This window comes from Chaetodon auriga, chromosome 5, assembly GCF_051107435.1.
Source record: "Chaetodon auriga isolate fChaAug3 chromosome 5, fChaAug3.hap1, whole genome shotgun sequence".
NCBI classification, from domain to species: Eukaryota; Metazoa; Chordata; class Actinopteri; order Chaetodontiformes; family Chaetodontidae; genus Chaetodon; species Chaetodon auriga.
The window spans coordinates 23,806,178-23,825,713 of NC_135078.1; the positions used below are offsets into that span (position 1 = coordinate 23,806,178).

A 19,536-nucleotide genomic window follows, 5' to 3' on the forward strand; every position below is an offset into this window, starting at 1 on the left:
TTTCTCTTGGGATTCTGGCTTCTCAACATTTCAGTTGCTCTCTGTAAAGGACTGTGTCACATATCGATCTTACATTCACTTCTACCTTCTCCTCTCACCCAGGTGCTGTTGTGGTCGCCTGATAGGCCAGCATGTGGGCCTGCCCCCGGGCATTTCATCCAGCCAGAATGACAAAGCAGAGCGTTTGGCCAAGAATGACAGCCTGTCGGAGAAGTGGTCAATCAGCAAACACACACAGCTCAGCCCCACCGATGCCTTCGGCACCATTGAGTTCCAGGGAGGAGGACACTCCAACAAAGCCATGGTGACTCCCATAACACATCTGCAGTGTTTCAGTTTGTCGGTGTCCCGCACTGTCCTCCTGTTGTATTGACACGAGTTACCAAAGATAGAGTGGTCCTCACTGAAAGTGCATCATAGTTAAATATGATTTTCTCAGCTGCAGTAAACAGCTGCTGAGTGATAATATACGGGTAGAGGGGAGGAAAGTATTAGACGCTTGACTTACTGAAATGAATCCACCTCTTGATCTGGACAGCACAGTTAAAGCAGAGCTGTGAAAATGATTAAATATCCCAACGTTTGCCAAGGTTTTTGTCAATTCATACATTTCCTACATAGTCCTCATAGAAATGGAAATGACGTTTAATGAGGACTCATCTAGAGTCCTCCATCCAGCCTCTCTTCAAATCACACTGTAACTGGTTAGATAATCAAATTTAAAGGCGCCACACATATGCAGGATGACAAAATTCATTCATGCCTGATGATAACAGCAAAATCAATCAAATGAGAATAATTAGATGTAATTACATATAATTATCGATTTTAAAAGCCTTAAGTGTTGCCTGATTAATCGATCCATCGCTGAAGTAGACTGATCGGTCCTGTTTTTCATATCACTGTCTGATAACCATGATGGGAGAATCACATCACACAGACTGTGTAGCATTCAGGGAATTCAGATTAAAGTCTGATTTATTCCCAGCGTTAAATTGTTAATGCAGACACATGTCAGGTTTGGTGTCTGAGGGTGATTTAGGTAAATAAACAGATGTTCTATAATGCATGTGGTTCTTCAATCATTACAAACATCTGTTCAATACTGTTGTAGCTTGAAAAATGAAGCCATACGCTCATTCAGGCAGCTCTGCAGTACTGATCCATGTGATGTTTCTGCGTTTCATTTCACCTTCGCGCCTTTGTTTGATTGACTGCTTTTATAACTTGCGCATATGTTTATGCATGCATCATGTGCTCGCCTTTGTGTATTTATGTCTCAGGCACATGCAGACTTCAAGTCACCATGTGCCTGAGGGTGATGCAGATGTGTTACACCTCTGACCGATGCTCCGCTGTTCGCAGTATGTGCGAGTGTCTTATGACACCAAGCCTGACCTGCTGCTCCACCTGATGACCAAGGAGTGGCAGCTGGATCTGCCCAAGCTGCTCATCTCAGTCCACGGGGGCCTGCAGAACTTTGAATTACAGCCCAAGCTCAAACAGGTCTTTGGCAAAGGGCTCATCAAGGCTGCCATGACAACAGGAGCCTGGATCTTCACCGGAGGTGTCAACACAGGTGGAGTACAGCACATGCACACAGCTTATTTCGAAATGCGTTTTTTTTTTTTTAACCATTGTGAAATACTATTTGTGTGGAGAGTAAAAAGTATTTAATTAGCCTCACTTCATTTTATGCAATTTGAATGACCATGTACTTGTGCTAGGAGTGTGTTGAGTGTGTTCAAATGTTCTCATAAGTTATCAGCTATTAAATAGTCATTATCCAGCCCCTCTGGGCTGGAACGATGTTGAAAAACTGCATCACTGCGAAAGGGTTCTTTTAAGTATATTATGAGCTCTGAACTATACTTAGAGACACTCATAGTCAGACCAGACTGGTCTGATAGCTCTCAATTATTATTTCATGCATCTTGAATGAAAATGGTCTTTGTGAGTCTAAACTGCTTATTTTTATTGGTGAAAGTCAATGAAAGAGTGTCACATTTAGACCAAAAGGTGTATTTGATTGCACAAACTGAATGTTAGAAATGACTGAGGAGGCAATTAGAGCTATCACAGCCTCGTTCTTTTGAAGAAGTGGTATTCCATTGAAAGTAATATAGGAATTGCCCTGTAAGAGTCTATAAGAATCAAGGCCGTGGAGGCGATCGGCTAAAGACTTTGGTGACTAAGGAGATTTCTGCAGATAGTGAGCGACTGGGTGAACAGGATTTATGGGAACTCAGTGGACTGGATCGTGAACATACTGTAGATGGTGGAGGGTTGGAAGTGTTGAAGCAGTCCATCAAGAAACTGTGCGACAGAAACAAGATGATTGCGGGAGCAGTGGTTGTGACAAAATAAGATTAGTTGAAATAAATATAGGGAAAAGATTGACAGCACATGAATTATACATAAATATGGACTTATGCATATGGAAAGTAGCCTCAGTGTGTGAACTCCACTGTGTTATGTCACTGTGTTGCTAAGCTATGGGTGGTGGCATGAAGTCTAAATTGGAAAATACTAGGCTGCTCCCATTTGATATATTACTTTAAGTGTAGTATCTTGAAACTTAAATCAATGATTGCCTTGTGTTAATGCATTTTTACACACTGGGATGGTGTAGACCGCATATTTGTGTCTTACCTTTGGTCACTTTATCAGTAGTGTTCCTTATCAGTGTTGTTTCGCTGTGTCTTCAGTGCAGGAGTTCACAGTTTGTGAACAAAGACGGCAAAGATGACAAAGACGGGACAATAATGTTCTTCATTACGAGAGATAAGAGCAGATGGAAAGGAATGATGCAGGGCTGGATGCCGTAGAGTGCCCACACTTGAATACAGAGAGGAATAGGAAGTAAAATTTTGTGACAGAATGGGTGCAGAGGCAAGAAAGAGAAAGAGAGGGGCTTGAATAATGGATGGAGGGATGGATTGAGGGATACCTGAGGGTGGAGGAGGAGAAAGAATGAATGTCAGCAGGAGAGATGGGATAAGATGGCCCCCAGGTCTGACTGCTGCTCCCCTGAGGAACACCACTCGAGGCCTGGAGCTACTACCTGTCTGCATTTGAAGCCGAGTGTGTGCGTCTAATAGATTCTGTTTGTCTTTCACAGCAGAGTGTATAATTATCTAAGTTTAGCCTGCGTATTGATCGTGACAAAACTCATTTTGTTATCTGTTTCTCTGTCTCTCTCTCAAACACTCTCAAACACAAAAACACACAGGGGTGATTCGCCATGTGGGGGATGCGCTGAAGGATCATGCCTCCAAGTCGAGGGGGAAGATCTGCACCATTGGAATTGCTCCATGGGGAATAGTAGAAAATCAAGAGGATCTTGTTGGCAAAGATGTAAGCAAACAAACAATATGAAACAGTTACAGAGTGGGCTTGTGTGTGCATGCTTTGGCCCTCGTTTGTTTGTGTGTATGTGAAGGCTGTCACGTGCCGTCCACTGCTGTCAAAGCCTGTGAATTGTAGTTGACGGTTTATTAACTGAGATGCTGAGTAAGCCAATCCAATCTGTGATAAACGCTCCTTCAAAGTGAGTCGGACAGCTGGCGGAACCGTATGAGACCGTGGAGCACATGCTGACTCATTCAAATCAGTGGAATCAATGTTATGTTATAGTTAAATTTTCATCAGAATGTGCTACCCTCTGTCCCGCTGAACAAGTGAAGCGGAGCCGATTAATGTTGGTGTCTGAAATGAGATTATTAAGTGCTGAAGCTCTTTTTTCATGCTTCAGCGGTCTCAACTGTATGCCTAATGACCAGATGAGTCTAGCTGAGCCTGTCAGAAGACCAAGTCCAGGCTTCTCAAAGGCTGTCATTAATGCTGTAGAAATATTTGCCCAGTTTTTAGTGTAATTCAGTCTTACTTTGATACCAGTACAATCAATGTTTTTCAAAATGATGGATTGTGTGAATGCGTCAAGGTTTCTCTCTGGGCTGTTCAAGAACCTGCTGCATAAAAGCCAACAGTAGGCCTTTAAAATACATGAACGTGAATACAGAGACTTTACATTTTTGTAATTGTGTGTTAAGAACCAAACAAACATGCTCCCTTCACCCTGTTGTGTTAAATGTCTTAAAGGGGCTGAGATATCCTGACTTTTAGTGTGGGTCAAACTCCTATATTTCCCACGATGCAACTAATAAGTTCTCTGCCCAATTCTTCTGCCTCCACGGCCAAACCGACATAATCCCTGATGACATCCTCAGGCTTATTTTTTAATTTTAAAACTTTAATAAGTTTTATAATTAATTAAATTAAACTAGTAAACTGGTGGAATACTCCTTTAACTAGAACATACTGTATAATTTACCATTTTTTGTCTTCACTTGGGTTAGCATTAATAGTGCTAACACGCCCTTGTTATGATTAATCCAGACATTTTTCCTTTGTCACACCCCTGTTGGATTCTCGCTGCTGCTGTAATTGCTGTATGCTATCTTCTCTTGGCTAGGTGGTGCGTCCATACCAGACCATGTCCAACCCTTTGAGCAAGCTGACGGTTCTAAACAGTCTCCACTCCCACTTCATCCTGGCAGACAATGGCACCACGGGAAAGTACGGCGCCGAGGTCAAACTCCGACGCCAGCTGGAGAAACACATCTCCCTGCAGAAGATCAACACACGTGAGTGGAATTTACTGTATCATAGCTGTTGCCTGGCTGACCTACTTACCCTAAATTAGAGGAGGTGTTTTTAAATGACACACTGAGTGATAATGGCATAATGAAACTGTAATCCTCGTCTTATCAACGACACCACTGTGGGTTAATTGGGTTCAAACTCTATTTTATAGCTGCGACCAGACTAAAATTATCATTACCTGCTTTATACTGAACTCAAGCTGTCGGACAGTGTATTTTTAGGCTGCTGTGATATAACTTTGATGAGCCTTTGAAACTGTCCCCTTCCTTCAGGACGGGTTTATTTTTTCTTTCAAAGCTTCTTGGCAGCTCTGATCGACTCCTCCAATGAACTTGCTTGATAATCACTCTCTCCTTGTTCTGGGGTGCCGCACAAACCACTTTACAGTACATGTACATACACACACATATATACTGCAAGCACAACAAGCACATTAAATTGTACTTCTGTGCACTCACATAATATATTTTTAATATTTTTTGTCTTTATTTGATGATTGATGGTACAAACCCATTGGAACATGATACACAGAAGGCATTTTAACCACTGGGTCAACATCACAGATGGCAGAACAGCCTCATTTTTTTGTGCATTTTTATATATTTTGACAGACACATGAATAACAGAGTATTACAACTCAACAGAATCTCGCTCTATTCTGTGTTCCTGTGCAGCTCTATGTCTTCATTTCCAAACTTACTTCATCAAAAGTACATTATGCTTATAAAAGTATATTTGAATTCCTGTTTGTGTGTCTAAAGCCACAGACGCTGGTGTCCTGTGTGTGTGTTAATGCGTACATGTGTCTGCACGTGCACATATTTCCCTTTTGTGTGGAGGGTTCCTCCACCATTGAGTCCTTGTCACATTGCATTTCTCCCTTTTCAATTTCCACATTATACCTTAGCTAGAAACCAAATGGATTTGCATGAATACAAAATGCATTCCTCTGTCTTTTTCTCTCTGATTCGCTCTCCCTCACACACAAAGACGCAAGCGCACACACAAACCTCCCTGATACCCTTTAAATACATTTCTCAATTGCCTCTCACAGCATTGTTTAGAGTGTGTCAGGGCCGGGGAGAAACCTGAGTCAGAGAAGTGTTGTTTGCAGCCATGATTTATTTGTTATTACCTTCTTTTGTTGTCAACATAAATCCATTTTAGAATATTTTCCTCAGGGTTTGGGAGACATGAATCCACACTTTCTAACATCAATACTTATTTAAAAATCAAGGCCGTCTGGAAATAAATGGTACCAAATGGTTACGTGGTTGCAGTGCCATGAGCAATATCATGACTCAAACCTTACCTTTGTCAGCACCGTTTCTGCTCGCTGTCAGACCTGCCACTGATGGTCGCTGATAGAGACTTTATGAGGGTGTGTAAAGTGTCTCAGAGTTAAGCTGCGTTTTTTATTCCAGTCTAACCACTACCATGTCCCTCCTAACCCCTTGACTTCAGGGATTTAAGAAGTGTCCCTGGGGTTGACGAGATGTACTTCCTCCCTGTTCATCATCCAGTCATGTGACCTATGGACTTCCCTTTGTCATCCTATGCCTGGACTCATACAAAAGGGGCTGGGAAGGCAAAGGGACGCCCAGTCGTCATACAAGCATCTGACCATCCGTATGATGGCGCAGCATCCCTAATTTATCCGTCATGTGATTAGCTTTAATATTCTGTATATCTGGATCCAAGGCGAGCACTAACACTGCCTCGATCTGCTGATGAAAGAAGTCGATAGGGGACCGTGTTTACTGTATATCTGCTGCTGACCATCCATAACACAGAGCTATCACCCAGAGGCCACCTCAGTAATGTCTGAGGCCGATGACCAGCTTCAACTTTACAGCCCCTCACTCTCATGACTACAGTTTGAAGTGGTCTGATACTAAGGTATGCAGCATTATTTCCACAATCAAAGTCTTTTGAATTAAATTGAGATGCTCTTCTTGTTTGTAGTTGTTAGATTTACAAACCCTCAGCATTACCATCAAGCTAATTTAAGATCACCCCACTGCTTTTAACCACCTGTTGAGGATAAAATACAGGTGCAGCAGCTGCACTTGCACAGACTCATTAATATGTCAAGTCAGTTTTATTTGTAGCCCAACATCGCAAATCACAAACGTTGCTGCCATCATATTGCACAGTTTTTCAAGTAAATGAGCAGTCCCCGTGTGCGATTACTGGGTGTATATGAGTCTGTGTGATGCACTGCACCTTGTTGTGTGTGTGTGTATCCTTTACTTCCTCATTCACAGCTGTAGGGTTGGCAGACAAGGACCATTTCTTGATTTGATTACCTGTCCACAGTCAATCGTGGAGTCCATCAATTTTCCTCACAGCAGGACTCCTGTGGGATCTAAGTATAGCCTGAGGTCCTGTCAGGGAAGGGAGGATAAAGAAAGTAAAGATGGAAAAGGCTTAGTTTGAATGGCCTAACGTGGGCTGCAGACCACACATAACCACAAGCTCTTTTTTTTTTTCTCTTAACACACAGTCACACGTAGTGCACACAAACACAAGATGAAAGAAGTGTGGTTGATAGATATGCGTAATCTCCCCCTGTGGTATTTTTGGGATGTCTGGGCAATCCTGTAGCTAATCCTACTGTGTCTGTGTGCAATTTTCCATGCAACCGCTGTCACCATGTAACTGCCGGAAATGCTGCAGCAATCAAATTGGCTCCACAATATTATAACACACTTTTTAATATGGGAATCGATTCTATATAACAAATGTATTGGTAATTTGGTGTGGACACTGTAGAACACAAACAGTGTCTTAAATCTTCCAGGTCATGACCTTTACTGAAACCTTGCTAAATTTTGATTTCCTGTTGACGCGAGATATTTGTGGTCATTTTGCATGTTGCACATTTCCATTGCAAGTTATGGCAACACCACTGGCACCTATCAAAACTCATCATTGGAGCTCAGTTGTGCAGTCCCTAAATCTCTTAACACCACCCTTGATGACACGACATGTTTATGCCCTCTGCGCCTTTCTCCTCTGGTCTCTACTGTATATTTGATGTCGTCGACGGCGTCACCTCCTGTGGGTTTTGCCCTCTTCAGTGGAAAGTGGACGAGAATATCTAAGGGACAGCTCTGGTTTGGGATAAACAGAATTAATGTCTTGAGACAGGAGACTGGGGTCGGGCGGCTGTAAATATGGTGGATGGAGCCAGCACATTCACACGCTAGAGTAAATGCTCCGTGCCGTGCCCTGCTTTAGATGCATGGCTCTCTCGTGACTTGTTTAACAAGGCATGGGCTAGCTGGATACAACATGGACTGCGCTGATGACAGATGCAAATGAGGCTGGATCGTGACAAGAGTTCATGTTAGGCTGCGCAGGACGCTTCACATGCAAACAGAGGGACAGAGCTTGTAACCAGTGATCATGAATATACATTGAATAATCATGTACAAATCGCACTCTCATTTATGGTGTTTAAGGTCACACCCACAGGGACATATTTCCCATTTAACTCCTACTTAGCATCTCCTGAAATGAACAGATCAATAATCAATAAAATGATTGGCACTACTCAGCACAGCTCACTCAACCATTGCACAGCTCTTCAGCAGTGCCCTTAATGTGTTTTAATCACACACCTGCCTCAGAGAGATGACAAGTAAAAGAGGAAGAGAGGAGAGTGAGAAAATGAAGACAGAGAAAAGGGACTGAGGGCGAGCAGAGAGGGAAGAGAGTTATATAAAGAGCGAAGGACGTGTGAAGCAGCTGAGGGGGAAGCAGGCAGTGAGACGGGATATTAACTTGAATTGTCTTCAGTGAAAAGGGGGATGAGAAACTGAAAAGGCAGCAAGAGAAAGGACATGATGGGCTTCATCCATGAATGTTTTCTTATTTTCTCTCTTAAAATTGAACAAGAAAAGTGTAGAAAACGCAACGCCTTTTTCATTCACACCTTTGTTTTTTTTTTTGTTTTTTTTGTCACACGTAAAAATCTTAAATTGGATGCACATGCCGAGCCCAAAGGGGAATAAAAGTTATTAAATTGTGCAGAATCAGATAAAGTCTGCGAGAATGAATGAGGAACTTTGAGTGTGCTCTCTTCCATTCCACCTGAATTACTTGCAGTATTAAATGAGTGCATTGGAGTTGGCATGTATGTGTTTTAACTCTGTGTCTACCGTGCAACCTTCACTGACCTTCCTTCAGGAGTGGTTTCATTAATCACAGCATAGGTAAAAGATGGACTAGCGGGGGTAATTGAATCCAGAAGCCATAAGGCCTTGCGTTGCAGATTAGCTGTGACATTGTGACCTCCACTGTGGAGCAGCCCATACAGAGGAGATTAGAGTTAAACCATGGTACATGGCAAGTCAAGAGGGTTGTTATGCTATTCTTTCAAGCTCCATAAGTGCCTGAACAAACTCTTGATTTTTGAGATATAGCTAATAATGTTGGCCCTTTTAAATGCTGTCCAACAGTGTGACAAACTGCATTACTTGGTGGCTCTTGTTCTTTGACACATATCACACAGCTGCAGTGTCACGGTTTAAATCTGGCTTAGAAACGACACCCTCTGCTGAGTATCCAGTAAAGCACAAATAGCAGGAAAATGTTATGGAGTAAAGCTTGAAAATTATGCTGTGCAAACGTTAATTAATAGGTCTCCAGACTGTGAGTCACTTTAATTAATATTAGTTTTTCATGAGCCCTCTGGTCAGCAGTTTTGGTCCCTGTGGTGGTGCTGCATTGATGACTGGTTAAATCAGTGGAGCTGAACTGACACTGTGGGGGAGGATCGGTAGATAAAATAGTTGCAGGCACGTGAGAATAGGTGTACAGTGACGGTGTGGGGACAGTTGAAGTCATTGTGGGTAAGGTGTGTTCATGCACGAATGGATCCAAAAAACATGTCAAACTGATAAACACAAACTGCCAGAGTGTTCAACCCTGTGGTGGAAAGATAACAGAGCCAATAGTGGGTATGCTTGCATACAAGACTTGCTCCAGGTGTGGTCCCAGGTTCAGGATGTTCACGGATGACATCCTGTTACGAGGTGTGGAAAGAGTGCATGATCAGTGGTGTGAACTGTGGTAAATGTCTTTTGGAAGAGTAGGAGATGTAAAAAAAAAGAGTGGTGAGAGTGGTTTTTATTTTAAAAATGCAAATTTCCTGGGCTACATGTGAAAAAGGGTCAGCCCATCTGCAGTCCAGTAGGAGGTGGTGATGCACATGACGCTGCTGGCTGACAGCTGTCCATAAACCAACACAAACACATGGGTGAATTGTGTTTATCGGCTACGAGCAAAACCTGAATTTTGTCTCTTCACACTGGCATCCACACAGATCACTCAATGGTCAGACTGAGCAGGGATCAGATAAAGTGTACCACAGTTCGGTGGACCCTCTAAATGACCATATGTGCTGAAATTGCTGTTGTTGAGACAGGGAGGGGGCCTGCTAATTTCAGTATACCTGCCACTCTCACAGGGGACAGGCCTTTTGAGTGTGCACTTCCACAGACCTCTTACTGACGGACACTTGGGAGGCATAACGCTTACGTATGTGTCTTGAAGAGATGGATCCATTTACACCTTCTTAGTATCTGGCTAGAGAGCATCTCAGACCACCTCCCGAGGTGTTTTGAACAATTGGATTTCAGTCTCTCTCATTTGCTTCTTGGATGCGTTTACACTTAGCGATTGATATTCGATAGCTCTCCTGTCCGCTCAAGCCGCATGAAGTAAATGGGGTCTAATATTCTTGTTTTCTCGTTTGCTTTATTGGACTCTGTTGGACTTTTTGAACACACAAACGTATAGTAGTATTTGAACAGCACTATATAACCTTCAGCATTACATTAATTACATAAAATACCATTAGCCAAAATTTCCCAGTCGTACATGCCTTTTCTTTACCAAAGACACCATTCGTGATTGATTTTCTCTGGCTCTCTTGGCTTTGGTAAGACTACAACTCAACTCAGCTTACATCAGATTGAAGCTGAAACCCTCTTGACGTCACAGCTCGACTGAAAAAGTAAAGTTTCGGGTGAAGCTTTGCCCTTTTAATGTGCCGTACCCCCTGACCTTTTGTTCTGTAGCCTGTCAAGTCATGTTGCCTTCACAGATCTGATGTGTCCTGTCTGCTGTAGTTGTTGCTAGGATAATGGTGTTCATGTGTGCGTGTGTTTTTATTTTTTTATTTGTGGTGTGGGGGGGTGCGAAGACAACAACCCACATACTGTAGCACACCTCCTCCAGTCATGCTGATACTAATTTGACACATACAAGGACAAACTCGCAGACACTCGCACACACCCACGCACACAGAGACACACACACGCAGGGGATGAGTCATTGCTGGATCCTTCATTAGGACCATTTAAGCATGTTATGTGTGTCTCGCTTACACGCTCCTCTTTCCCTCCCTAATTCCTTCTGTTCCTCGCTACTTCCTCGTCTCCCAGGCTGGATAAATATAGAAAGTTGTGGCCGTGGAGTCGCATCGACCACCTCTCTCCTTTTCTTCTGCCTCTGCTTTTTCACACTTTTTTCAGGGTAGTTTCCTCCCTGAGAGATAAAGTGTGGGCGCTGGTTTAAAACAATGCATGAGATGGAGAGAGAAGAGGGACGGAGAGAGAGAGAGAGTCAGGGTTTGGCGATTGTGTTATCTAATGCGTTGGAGTGTGTGAATGGTGCATGGACACAGTCAATGCAAGAATAGAGGGTGGAGAGGCTGAATGTGTTGAGAGACAGTACAGAGTGTATACAGGGTATATTGTGTTTTCTGAAATCATGTGTCCACAGAATGCACTATATTTTCAGATGTGACTCTATTTCAGTGTATTTATTGTTATTTTTTCCCCCAGGTAAAAATCTTATGAAAAGCATAATGATATTCCATTCTCAGGAAATTTTGAGTTTAAAAATGTCAATTGCAGCACAAACACCCTGTTATTTAATAGTTTTAGGCAATTTAAAAGCATCTGTGGGCTTAACTTAGTTTATTTACGTTTCAAGTATTGTGCTATTATTGTGCATTTATTCCAAGTAGCTAGTTTGCCACAAAAGTGACCGCAGATTGACTTCACGCCAGACACAGGCGCCGTTTGGAGACGTCTCAAAAGTCAAAGACCCCTTTTCCACCGAAATATTAACACCCCACTCAGCTCTGCCTCATTTGAATGAGCCTCCCACCTGTAGTGCCTCTCCTCCCACCTGTGCACCGTGTGCTGGGAACCAGACGGGCAAAGTGAATTTCAAGGTCAGGAAAATAACAAATGATGGGAGCACTGCTCACGCTGGTTGTGGCACAGCTGAGAAAATAGGGCCCATAATCACATAATCAGCAGCTCACTTGCATTTTCTCTCCGTCCAGGGGCGTGTCTAAATATTTTGATGAGAGGAGAGAGACCATTGATCCATACAGAATACATAATATTCTCTAGATATAAATTCATTATTGTATCAAAGAACCAGTGTAAAAGGGGGGTCTGTTGGCAGAATATGGCAGAAATTGAATGAAATATTCATAAGTATTTTTCCATTAGTGTGTAATCACTTGAAAATAAGAACCATTGTGCTTTAGAATGAGCTCATAATAGCTACAGAGAGAGCGGGTCCGCTTACGTGTTCATGTTGCACCGCCATGTTTCTAAAGTAACCCAGAACAGACAAACCAAACACTGACTCCAGAGAGCTTCTTTTGCGTTTTTCACCAGTTTTGCAACCCCCACAGGTTCTCCTGCACGCTTGGAAAGGAGGGCTGTGGTGAGGGGTGTTCAGTTGGTTGGAATCAGCAGCCTCAATGCTAGAAGCAACTAAATCCTTCACACTGGTCCTTTAAAATCAGATGTTCATAATATCTTATAGAGTAACACCAGGCTGTGAGGTAGTATCTCTTTATTGTTTTAAACATTTTTATTAGTAGCTCCTATAACAAGTAGTTACATGAACAACCAAGTGTACCCATAGTATATATACGTATACTTTTTTGTTGCTAAGTGGGCTTTGTTGCCTCTGTGCTGACACACCCTGACTCACCACAAGTGTTGTGAGAAATTGAGAGAGCAAAACAGACGTTTATGGACAATCCTCTGTGTTTCACTTTGGCAGTTAAACACTTCAGCAGTAAGGATTAACTGGAAACTTCAGTAAGAAGGATTGCATATTCACTAAATACTCCAACAGACGAGCTCTCCAGTGATGGGTTTCCATTTCTATACACATAGAACAAAAAGTATTCTTCTGAAGGTGCTGATTCATGTAACCACACACCGTGTTCAAATACTTAGTGCTTTAAATGATATAAAGGCAGAGTTCAGACAACAAAATCCGCCCCCTCAGATAGAATAATCAAAGGACTCTCAGCTCTCCAACAATTACTGGATTAAATGTAGAAAAGTGTAAAATTGCAGCTTCAGTAGAAGCAGCAGTTGGCAGAGCGGTAACACTGCTAAGTTTAGGGCTCCAGTTCCCATTCAAGCCTCCAGGAACATCACTGGGCTGTGTGGCAGTTTTTCAGTGGCGACCCCAATCGAAATTCAGGTCACATCATGTCCGTGGATCCGGAAGCTCTTTCCATACAAAAATACAAATGTCTGGAAAACTAAAAAGAGCATTTTCTGGGCATCACACAGACAAAGATTTCTCATTGAATTTTCACATTTCTAAACATTAGCTTGAATAAAATCTGAAGGTCAGTATAATTTGGTGCCCAAATATTATTTTGCTTCCATTAATGTGCGCTATTGGCACCCACAGTGGGAAACTTTTTCAGCGTGTGCGCCGGGTCGGCGGCTTTAATTAGAATGAATCGGGCCCCCGTGTTTTCATTCCTCATCCATGTTTAATGCATCCAAGATCCCACAGGAATAAACAGAGTTAAGGCTATACGTAATTAGAAAAACTGTGAATGGGAGGTCAAAAGCCATCCTAAAATATGCTTGTTTTGGGGGCACATTCAGACAAAAGAAAATTTGACTTCATTTGTGGTTTGTTTACATGTGTGTGTCTGTATTTGTGCGAATGTGTGTGTGTGCAGGCTAAATTTTCTTCTACCAATTAGCCATGACACAGCTGCGCTCTCCCCTCCTCATCTGCTCCTCGGTGGGTTTCAGTTGAACAATAATCTGCTTTAGATACTGCCGCTCTGCCTCCAAAGCTCGCTCGTCATCAATATCAATGCTCGATTCCGACACAGCGTGCACGCACTCGGGCAGGTCACGGCAAAAACAGACATACAACAGAAATGGAAGAATCAGATTCAAAATGCAAGTCATTAGTCTGCCTCTCCCTCACTTTCACTCTGCTGATGTATGGTCGTGTGATGTGTTGTGGCACAGTGACGTTTTACCTCTTTGAAGTAGGCGAGGCCCCGAAAATATTCTCCTTATGTAACTGTCCCTGTTGCAAGGCCGCACAAGGCTGTGTGAGGCAAAGCGTAATGGTGGTGGGTATGCCTCTGAATGCGTGCGTGTGATTGTGCTTGCGTGTGTGTGTGTCTTTGCATACAGTATGTAAGCACTTATCTGTATGTGCTCGTCTCAGTGAGCGTTTGAGAGACAGCCTATGCTTTCTCCTCCGTGAATTATGCAGACCGGGATGAGGGTGCAGGGCGGGGAAGATCCGGCAGTTACACGGCTTTTGAATTAGAAGAGTCAAAACACCCAGCAGAAAACACAACCACATGAAACAGAATGGGAGGGAGAGGATGAGAACTGAGTGGCTGTAGACAGAAAAACTAGAGAGAGGTAGAGAGGAAGTGAGACAGGGAGCAGGAAAGGGCAGGATGAGGGGCGGAAGTGTAGGAAATGGATTGAGACCACGGAAAGGTGGAAGAACATAAGGGGCTAAGAGAGAGAGGGCTTACAGGGTTCATGGTGTCTTGAAGGTGGTGTTAAGTGATATAATGCCAAATAGAAGCAGGAAAGGGAGCTGCACAAGCAGGAAGAAGGCAGAAAATTCCAATAACTTTCATATCTACAGTACAATGTTCTATACATAGACTCACTGTGTGCAAAAGAACCCCACCTGCTAATTATGCATAATTACCACAAATAGCCTGTGATTAGCAGGCAAGGAGCCATTTTTTGTGTGGAACAGTAGGGGGTTTATCAGTGAAACTCTCTCCCACTTTCTGTCTCTGACACACACACACACACACACACACACACACACACACACACACACACACACACACACACACACACACACACACACACACGTCCATGCCAAAGGAACAGAGCACAAAGCACAAAGTGGGCTGGTTATTTTTGGTACAGGCACTCTTTATAAAGCCTCTCTACCGTAATTAGAAAGCGTACAGTGTCTCGACAGTACAGTCAGGAGACGCTGATGTGGTGTCACATTTGCGCCTTGTTAACATATTTGGATTTAGCTTTTATATTTATAGATCAAATGATGTGATGAAGCCTATTTGTTGACTGTCGTCTTTTTTCTATCCTTAACTTCCCTCATCCTTCTTCACATTTCTGTCCCTTTTTCTGTATTGGTCATCCCTGTTTTCCCTCTCTGCAATCGCTCTCCACCTCCTGTGTCTCCTGCTCCCACCTGTTTTCCTGTGCAGGTATTGGTCAGGGTGTGCCGGTGGTGGCTCTCATCGTTGAAGGAGGCCCTAATGTGATCTCCATTGTGCTGGAGTACCTCAGGGACACGCCTCCTGTCCCTGTGGTGGTGTGTGATGGGAGCGGCAGGGCGTCAGACATCTTGGCCTTCGGACACAAATATTCTGAGGAGGGAGGGTACGCGCACGTTATGCTGTAATCCAAGGGGGGAAAACTTAATAATACAAATTTCATCCAGTGTAGAAAATCACTTACATTGTGGAAATTATCTTCCTAACATTGTTTCAGAATTTTTATTAAACAAATGCCTTAGATCAAATGTAGCAACCTGACAGTTTCACATATACTGTCTATAGCAGCAGGAACGATTTAATTCTGCCGCTGTGCTTTTTTTGGAAGAAAATATGGTGTTACTGTGGGATAAAAACTCGAAGTGATGCAAGAACTTTTTCTGAAATGTGCTGATGCATTACTTTAATAACACACAGTGAACATTTTGGTTATATTGCTCATGAGTCACAGAATGAATTCAGAATGCATTTTACAGCTCCATATATCCAGTTATAGATGAAGGTAAACTTGCAGAATCACATCTCATCAAGGACTCACAGACAGTGGCTCTGGGAGCGGCAGTCAACCTTGGTTTCACTTACTGGCAAACAAATCTAATTTACCTGCTTCCCCATAACCGTTTTCTTCCCCTTACCTCTATCTGACCTCCTTCATGACACTTTTTTTTTCCACACCTCTCTGCCTCTGCAGCATAATTAACGAGTCTCTAAGAGACCAGTTGCTGGTGACCATCCAGAAGACTTTCACCTACAGCCGCACACAGGCCCAACATCTGTTCATCATTCTAATGGAGTGCATGAAGAAGAAGGAGCTGGTGAGTGTCACTTTCATACATGTGCACATACACACGCCAGCCATCGTACACCCATGCACATATTTGCACAAGCATGAGAATATTTACAGATGCAAAAAAGCAAACGTGAGCAGTATAAACACAAAGCATTGAAGCAGAGGCAGAATCATATAGCTTTATGCACACACACACACACACACACACACACACACACACACACACACACACACACACTCTCTCTCTCTCTCTCTCTCTCTCTCACACACACACCATTAAACCAATAACAACACCAGTATCACCTTTCACGTAAGCTTCGATGTCTCTCCTCTACAAAGCCCCAAAATGAAAAATATGTGAGGAAGAAAGAAAATAGATTTGTCAAATGAAGCTTACTCATCATGAAAGTTTTATTGAAGCAAATATTACCCCATCTTTTATGCATGACATGCTATGTTAAGTGGATGTAAATGTATTCAGATGACGTTCAGGACCAAATGGCCTCTACCTTGAGAGCCTGTACCCCTTTGGCTGTGTTTAAGTCAGGACACACGTCTTGTCAGATGGGACTCACACACATCCCTCTCCCCTGGTGGGGGGGTCTTGGTCCCTTTAGAGCACTGTCAGTCACATGAAACCAACCTCTTATAAATGCTGTTAAATGCTCTCTGTGTAGAGGTGATGTGTATTTATGTGTATGTTTGTTTCTGTGTACATTTGACTGCATGTGCGTTTAGCATGGAACGTTTGATCGCAGTAGCAGGGGGCACGTTCTTTGTTGCCACATGCATTGTGATTTAAAGTGTCTCAGCAGTGCAGGCACATGCAAACAGCCACACACAACCTCACACTCATTCACATGATAATAGTGTAAAATCCTCTATGCTGCAGACAGTCAGCGAACAGTTTGTACTGTATCTTTGTTTTGCAGCAATACTGATTTATTTACTACGTGGTTGCTCTCGCCTCAACTTACTTTGAACATGGTGTACAGTGTCTTTTGTAAGGGAGGGGGATATTTGCCAAATCAGTGACTGTTGGTACTGCTGGCTGTCAGCGGAATTCTGCACAAAAATCTGCAATTTGTCGAGATGTTCGTGATGACCAGGTATTTATCATCAAGCTAATCATTTTATTATCAAGTGTTTCAGTTTTTATGATAATTGCAACAGAGTCACACACACACAAATGATTGAATGTGCACACAAAGCATACACACAGAAACATGCACACACATAGTGCGCGTGGTATTTTGCTGGCAGCCCAGTATTGGTCATGGTTGTGCAGCATGAAAGTGGATTGATTGCGTCCTCAGTGGGGTTCCAGAGGCTGACTGATGCTCACACTGATGGGTCTTGTGAACACAATACACCAGAGCAGAACAATGAGGTCTGAATCATTCAGCAGGAGCAGCTGTAGAGGCCAGATAATCAGATGCTGTCACTCTCTGAACTTACAAAAATGTTGCTGCTACTACTACATAGTGAGACTGAGCACTGAAATTGACAGTATTGCTGCATTGAACAGGCCAATTAAGTATTTTTCTGATGCTTTGTCTAAGTGAAACATCTGCATGATCACAGGTAGCAGGGTGAGCAGGAGCAGCTAAATGCAGCAGTGGGACAGGTGTTCATATTCAGGATGCTGTGCGTTATGTAGTAGGTGTGACCGTGAAAAGTAGTCATCTGTGGCTCATAACCTTAACAATGCCATAAAACATTTACCAATTGCATAAAACTTTGATGGCATGCTCTCTGATAATGTATTCAGTGGAAGCAATCCTCTTCCTCGTACAGTACAGCATGTCTTCCATGAAAAACTCTCTGGATTTTCTCAGTGGACACATACTGCAGTCATTAGTGCCTGTGCACCATGCAGAGAATCCAGAGTTAATTATGATTGTTTGAGAAAGAAAGAGAAAGATGTCTCACCTCTCTCTGCCGTCTGACACTTCTCATATTTATGAGACTGGCATCGCAGGGGTTCCCTCCTGATCGCACTCCATCATCAGCCGTGGATTGGAGTGTGTAAGGTATGAGTGTGAGATTGTAGGGGAGTAACTGCAAGGGAGGAAGGGGAAAAGAAAATGAAAATGAGCAAAAGACAAGGTTCACATTATCCCATGCAAAGCCTGGCTCAAGACCCTATAAAACAGCAAACACATTTCCCTCTGTGGTTAACTGATTGTATTAGATAAACCAGAATGAGTTTTGCCTATTAGTGAGATCAGTAAGAAGATTAGAAGTCCTTCAAAAATCCAGTTTGTGGTGAACAATGTGTTTCATTTTGCTCTGGGCAGCTTCCTCTTTGCTTGTTCACCACTCTCACACAACCTCAGTTAAAGTCACCCGCTTGATCCCTGATCAGACTGGACTGCTTTTCAAACCTGAAATATTCAAATGCTGCAGGACAACTTGATAAAAGCAGTACATCCTCTTTGAGGCAAGGCCAAAACAAATCTCCCAGGATGTGATCATAGTTTATTCTGGACCCGGCTTCACTACAGTTGTAGTTCACTGTGTGTAGGACAGGATTTCTGAATGTGTTATCCCCACTTACACAATTAGGTCAACACGTGGTCCTACATAGTGAACGAACTGTACGGCTTTTCCACCTCTTACAAGCCTTATTATGGCTGTTTAGCTGAATCTGTTCATCTAGTCTGCCTGACACACTGATGCTTATCTGACTGAGGTTTATGCAGGTTAGAACCTAAGGCACCGTCCATAGCTCTGAAATGTATGCAGCCGAACTGTTCTGTGTATTGATAAATCCATGCCGCTGTCCGTGGTGCTGAAGTACTGGATGGATTTCTAATTATCCCAGTTTCTCTCAGTCTTACCCTTCTGTTAGTGTCATATTGGCTCTAATTATTCTCTAAACTATATACTATAAACACTCAACTCTATACTATATTCTCACCTATATATGAAGTAGTGTCACCTTCATGATCAAAGTGACAAGTAGCAACGTGTCATCGCAGAGGATCATAGAAACTGCTGCCTGTAGTGCTCCTCTGATGTTCCTATAATCTTTCTATGATCATTCAGTAGCATCTGTGCTGCTGTAAACAGACCCGTGGGGGTTAGGGTTAGCCAACCCTAATCCATCCATTTGGCCACCCCCGTATTGGAAGTTAACAAATCACTGACGGCTTTCAACCAACAAGCTCATTATGTTTTATTCATACAACACGACTGTCATGGACAGTATGAGTGCCCTTCCAGACGCATCCTTGTTAACTCAGAGAATTACACAACTTTATTTCAAACTGATGCACAGGAATGATGAGTTGCAAGTTGAAATGTTGCATTAACTTTTAACAGGGTGGCAGACGGGTAAAAATAATCTGTACATTCCCCTGTGATGTCTAGGCTTGAGAGGTCTAGACATTTCAAGCTTAGACATTACAGCTAGTTCTTATTACAGGGCTCC

At 42.9% G+C, this 19,536-nt stretch overlaps 1 protein-coding gene across 5 annotated transcripts in view; it reads left to right on the top strand.

Annotated features, from left to right (window-relative positions):
* The window catches only part of trpm3 (transient receptor potential cation channel, subfamily M, member 3), a 106,560-nt gene that overhangs the window by 44,827 nt on the left and 42,197 nt on the right, over positions 1-19,536 (top strand). For all 5 annotated transcript variants that reach the window (XM_076731351.1, XM_076731348.1, XM_076731347.1 and 2 more), the window contains exons 3-8: positions 103-304; positions 1,366-1,579; positions 3,233-3,357; positions 4,475-4,646; positions 15,242-15,416; positions 16,002-16,125. In XM_076731351.1, coding sequence (XP_076587466.1) covers positions 103-304; positions 1,366-1,579; positions 3,233-3,357; positions 4,475-4,646; positions 15,242-15,416; positions 16,002-16,125 — 1,012 coding nt within the window. The remainder of the gene's footprint in view (positions 1-102; positions 305-1,365; positions 1,580-3,232; positions 3,358-4,474; positions 4,647-15,241; positions 15,417-16,001; positions 16,126-19,536) is intronic.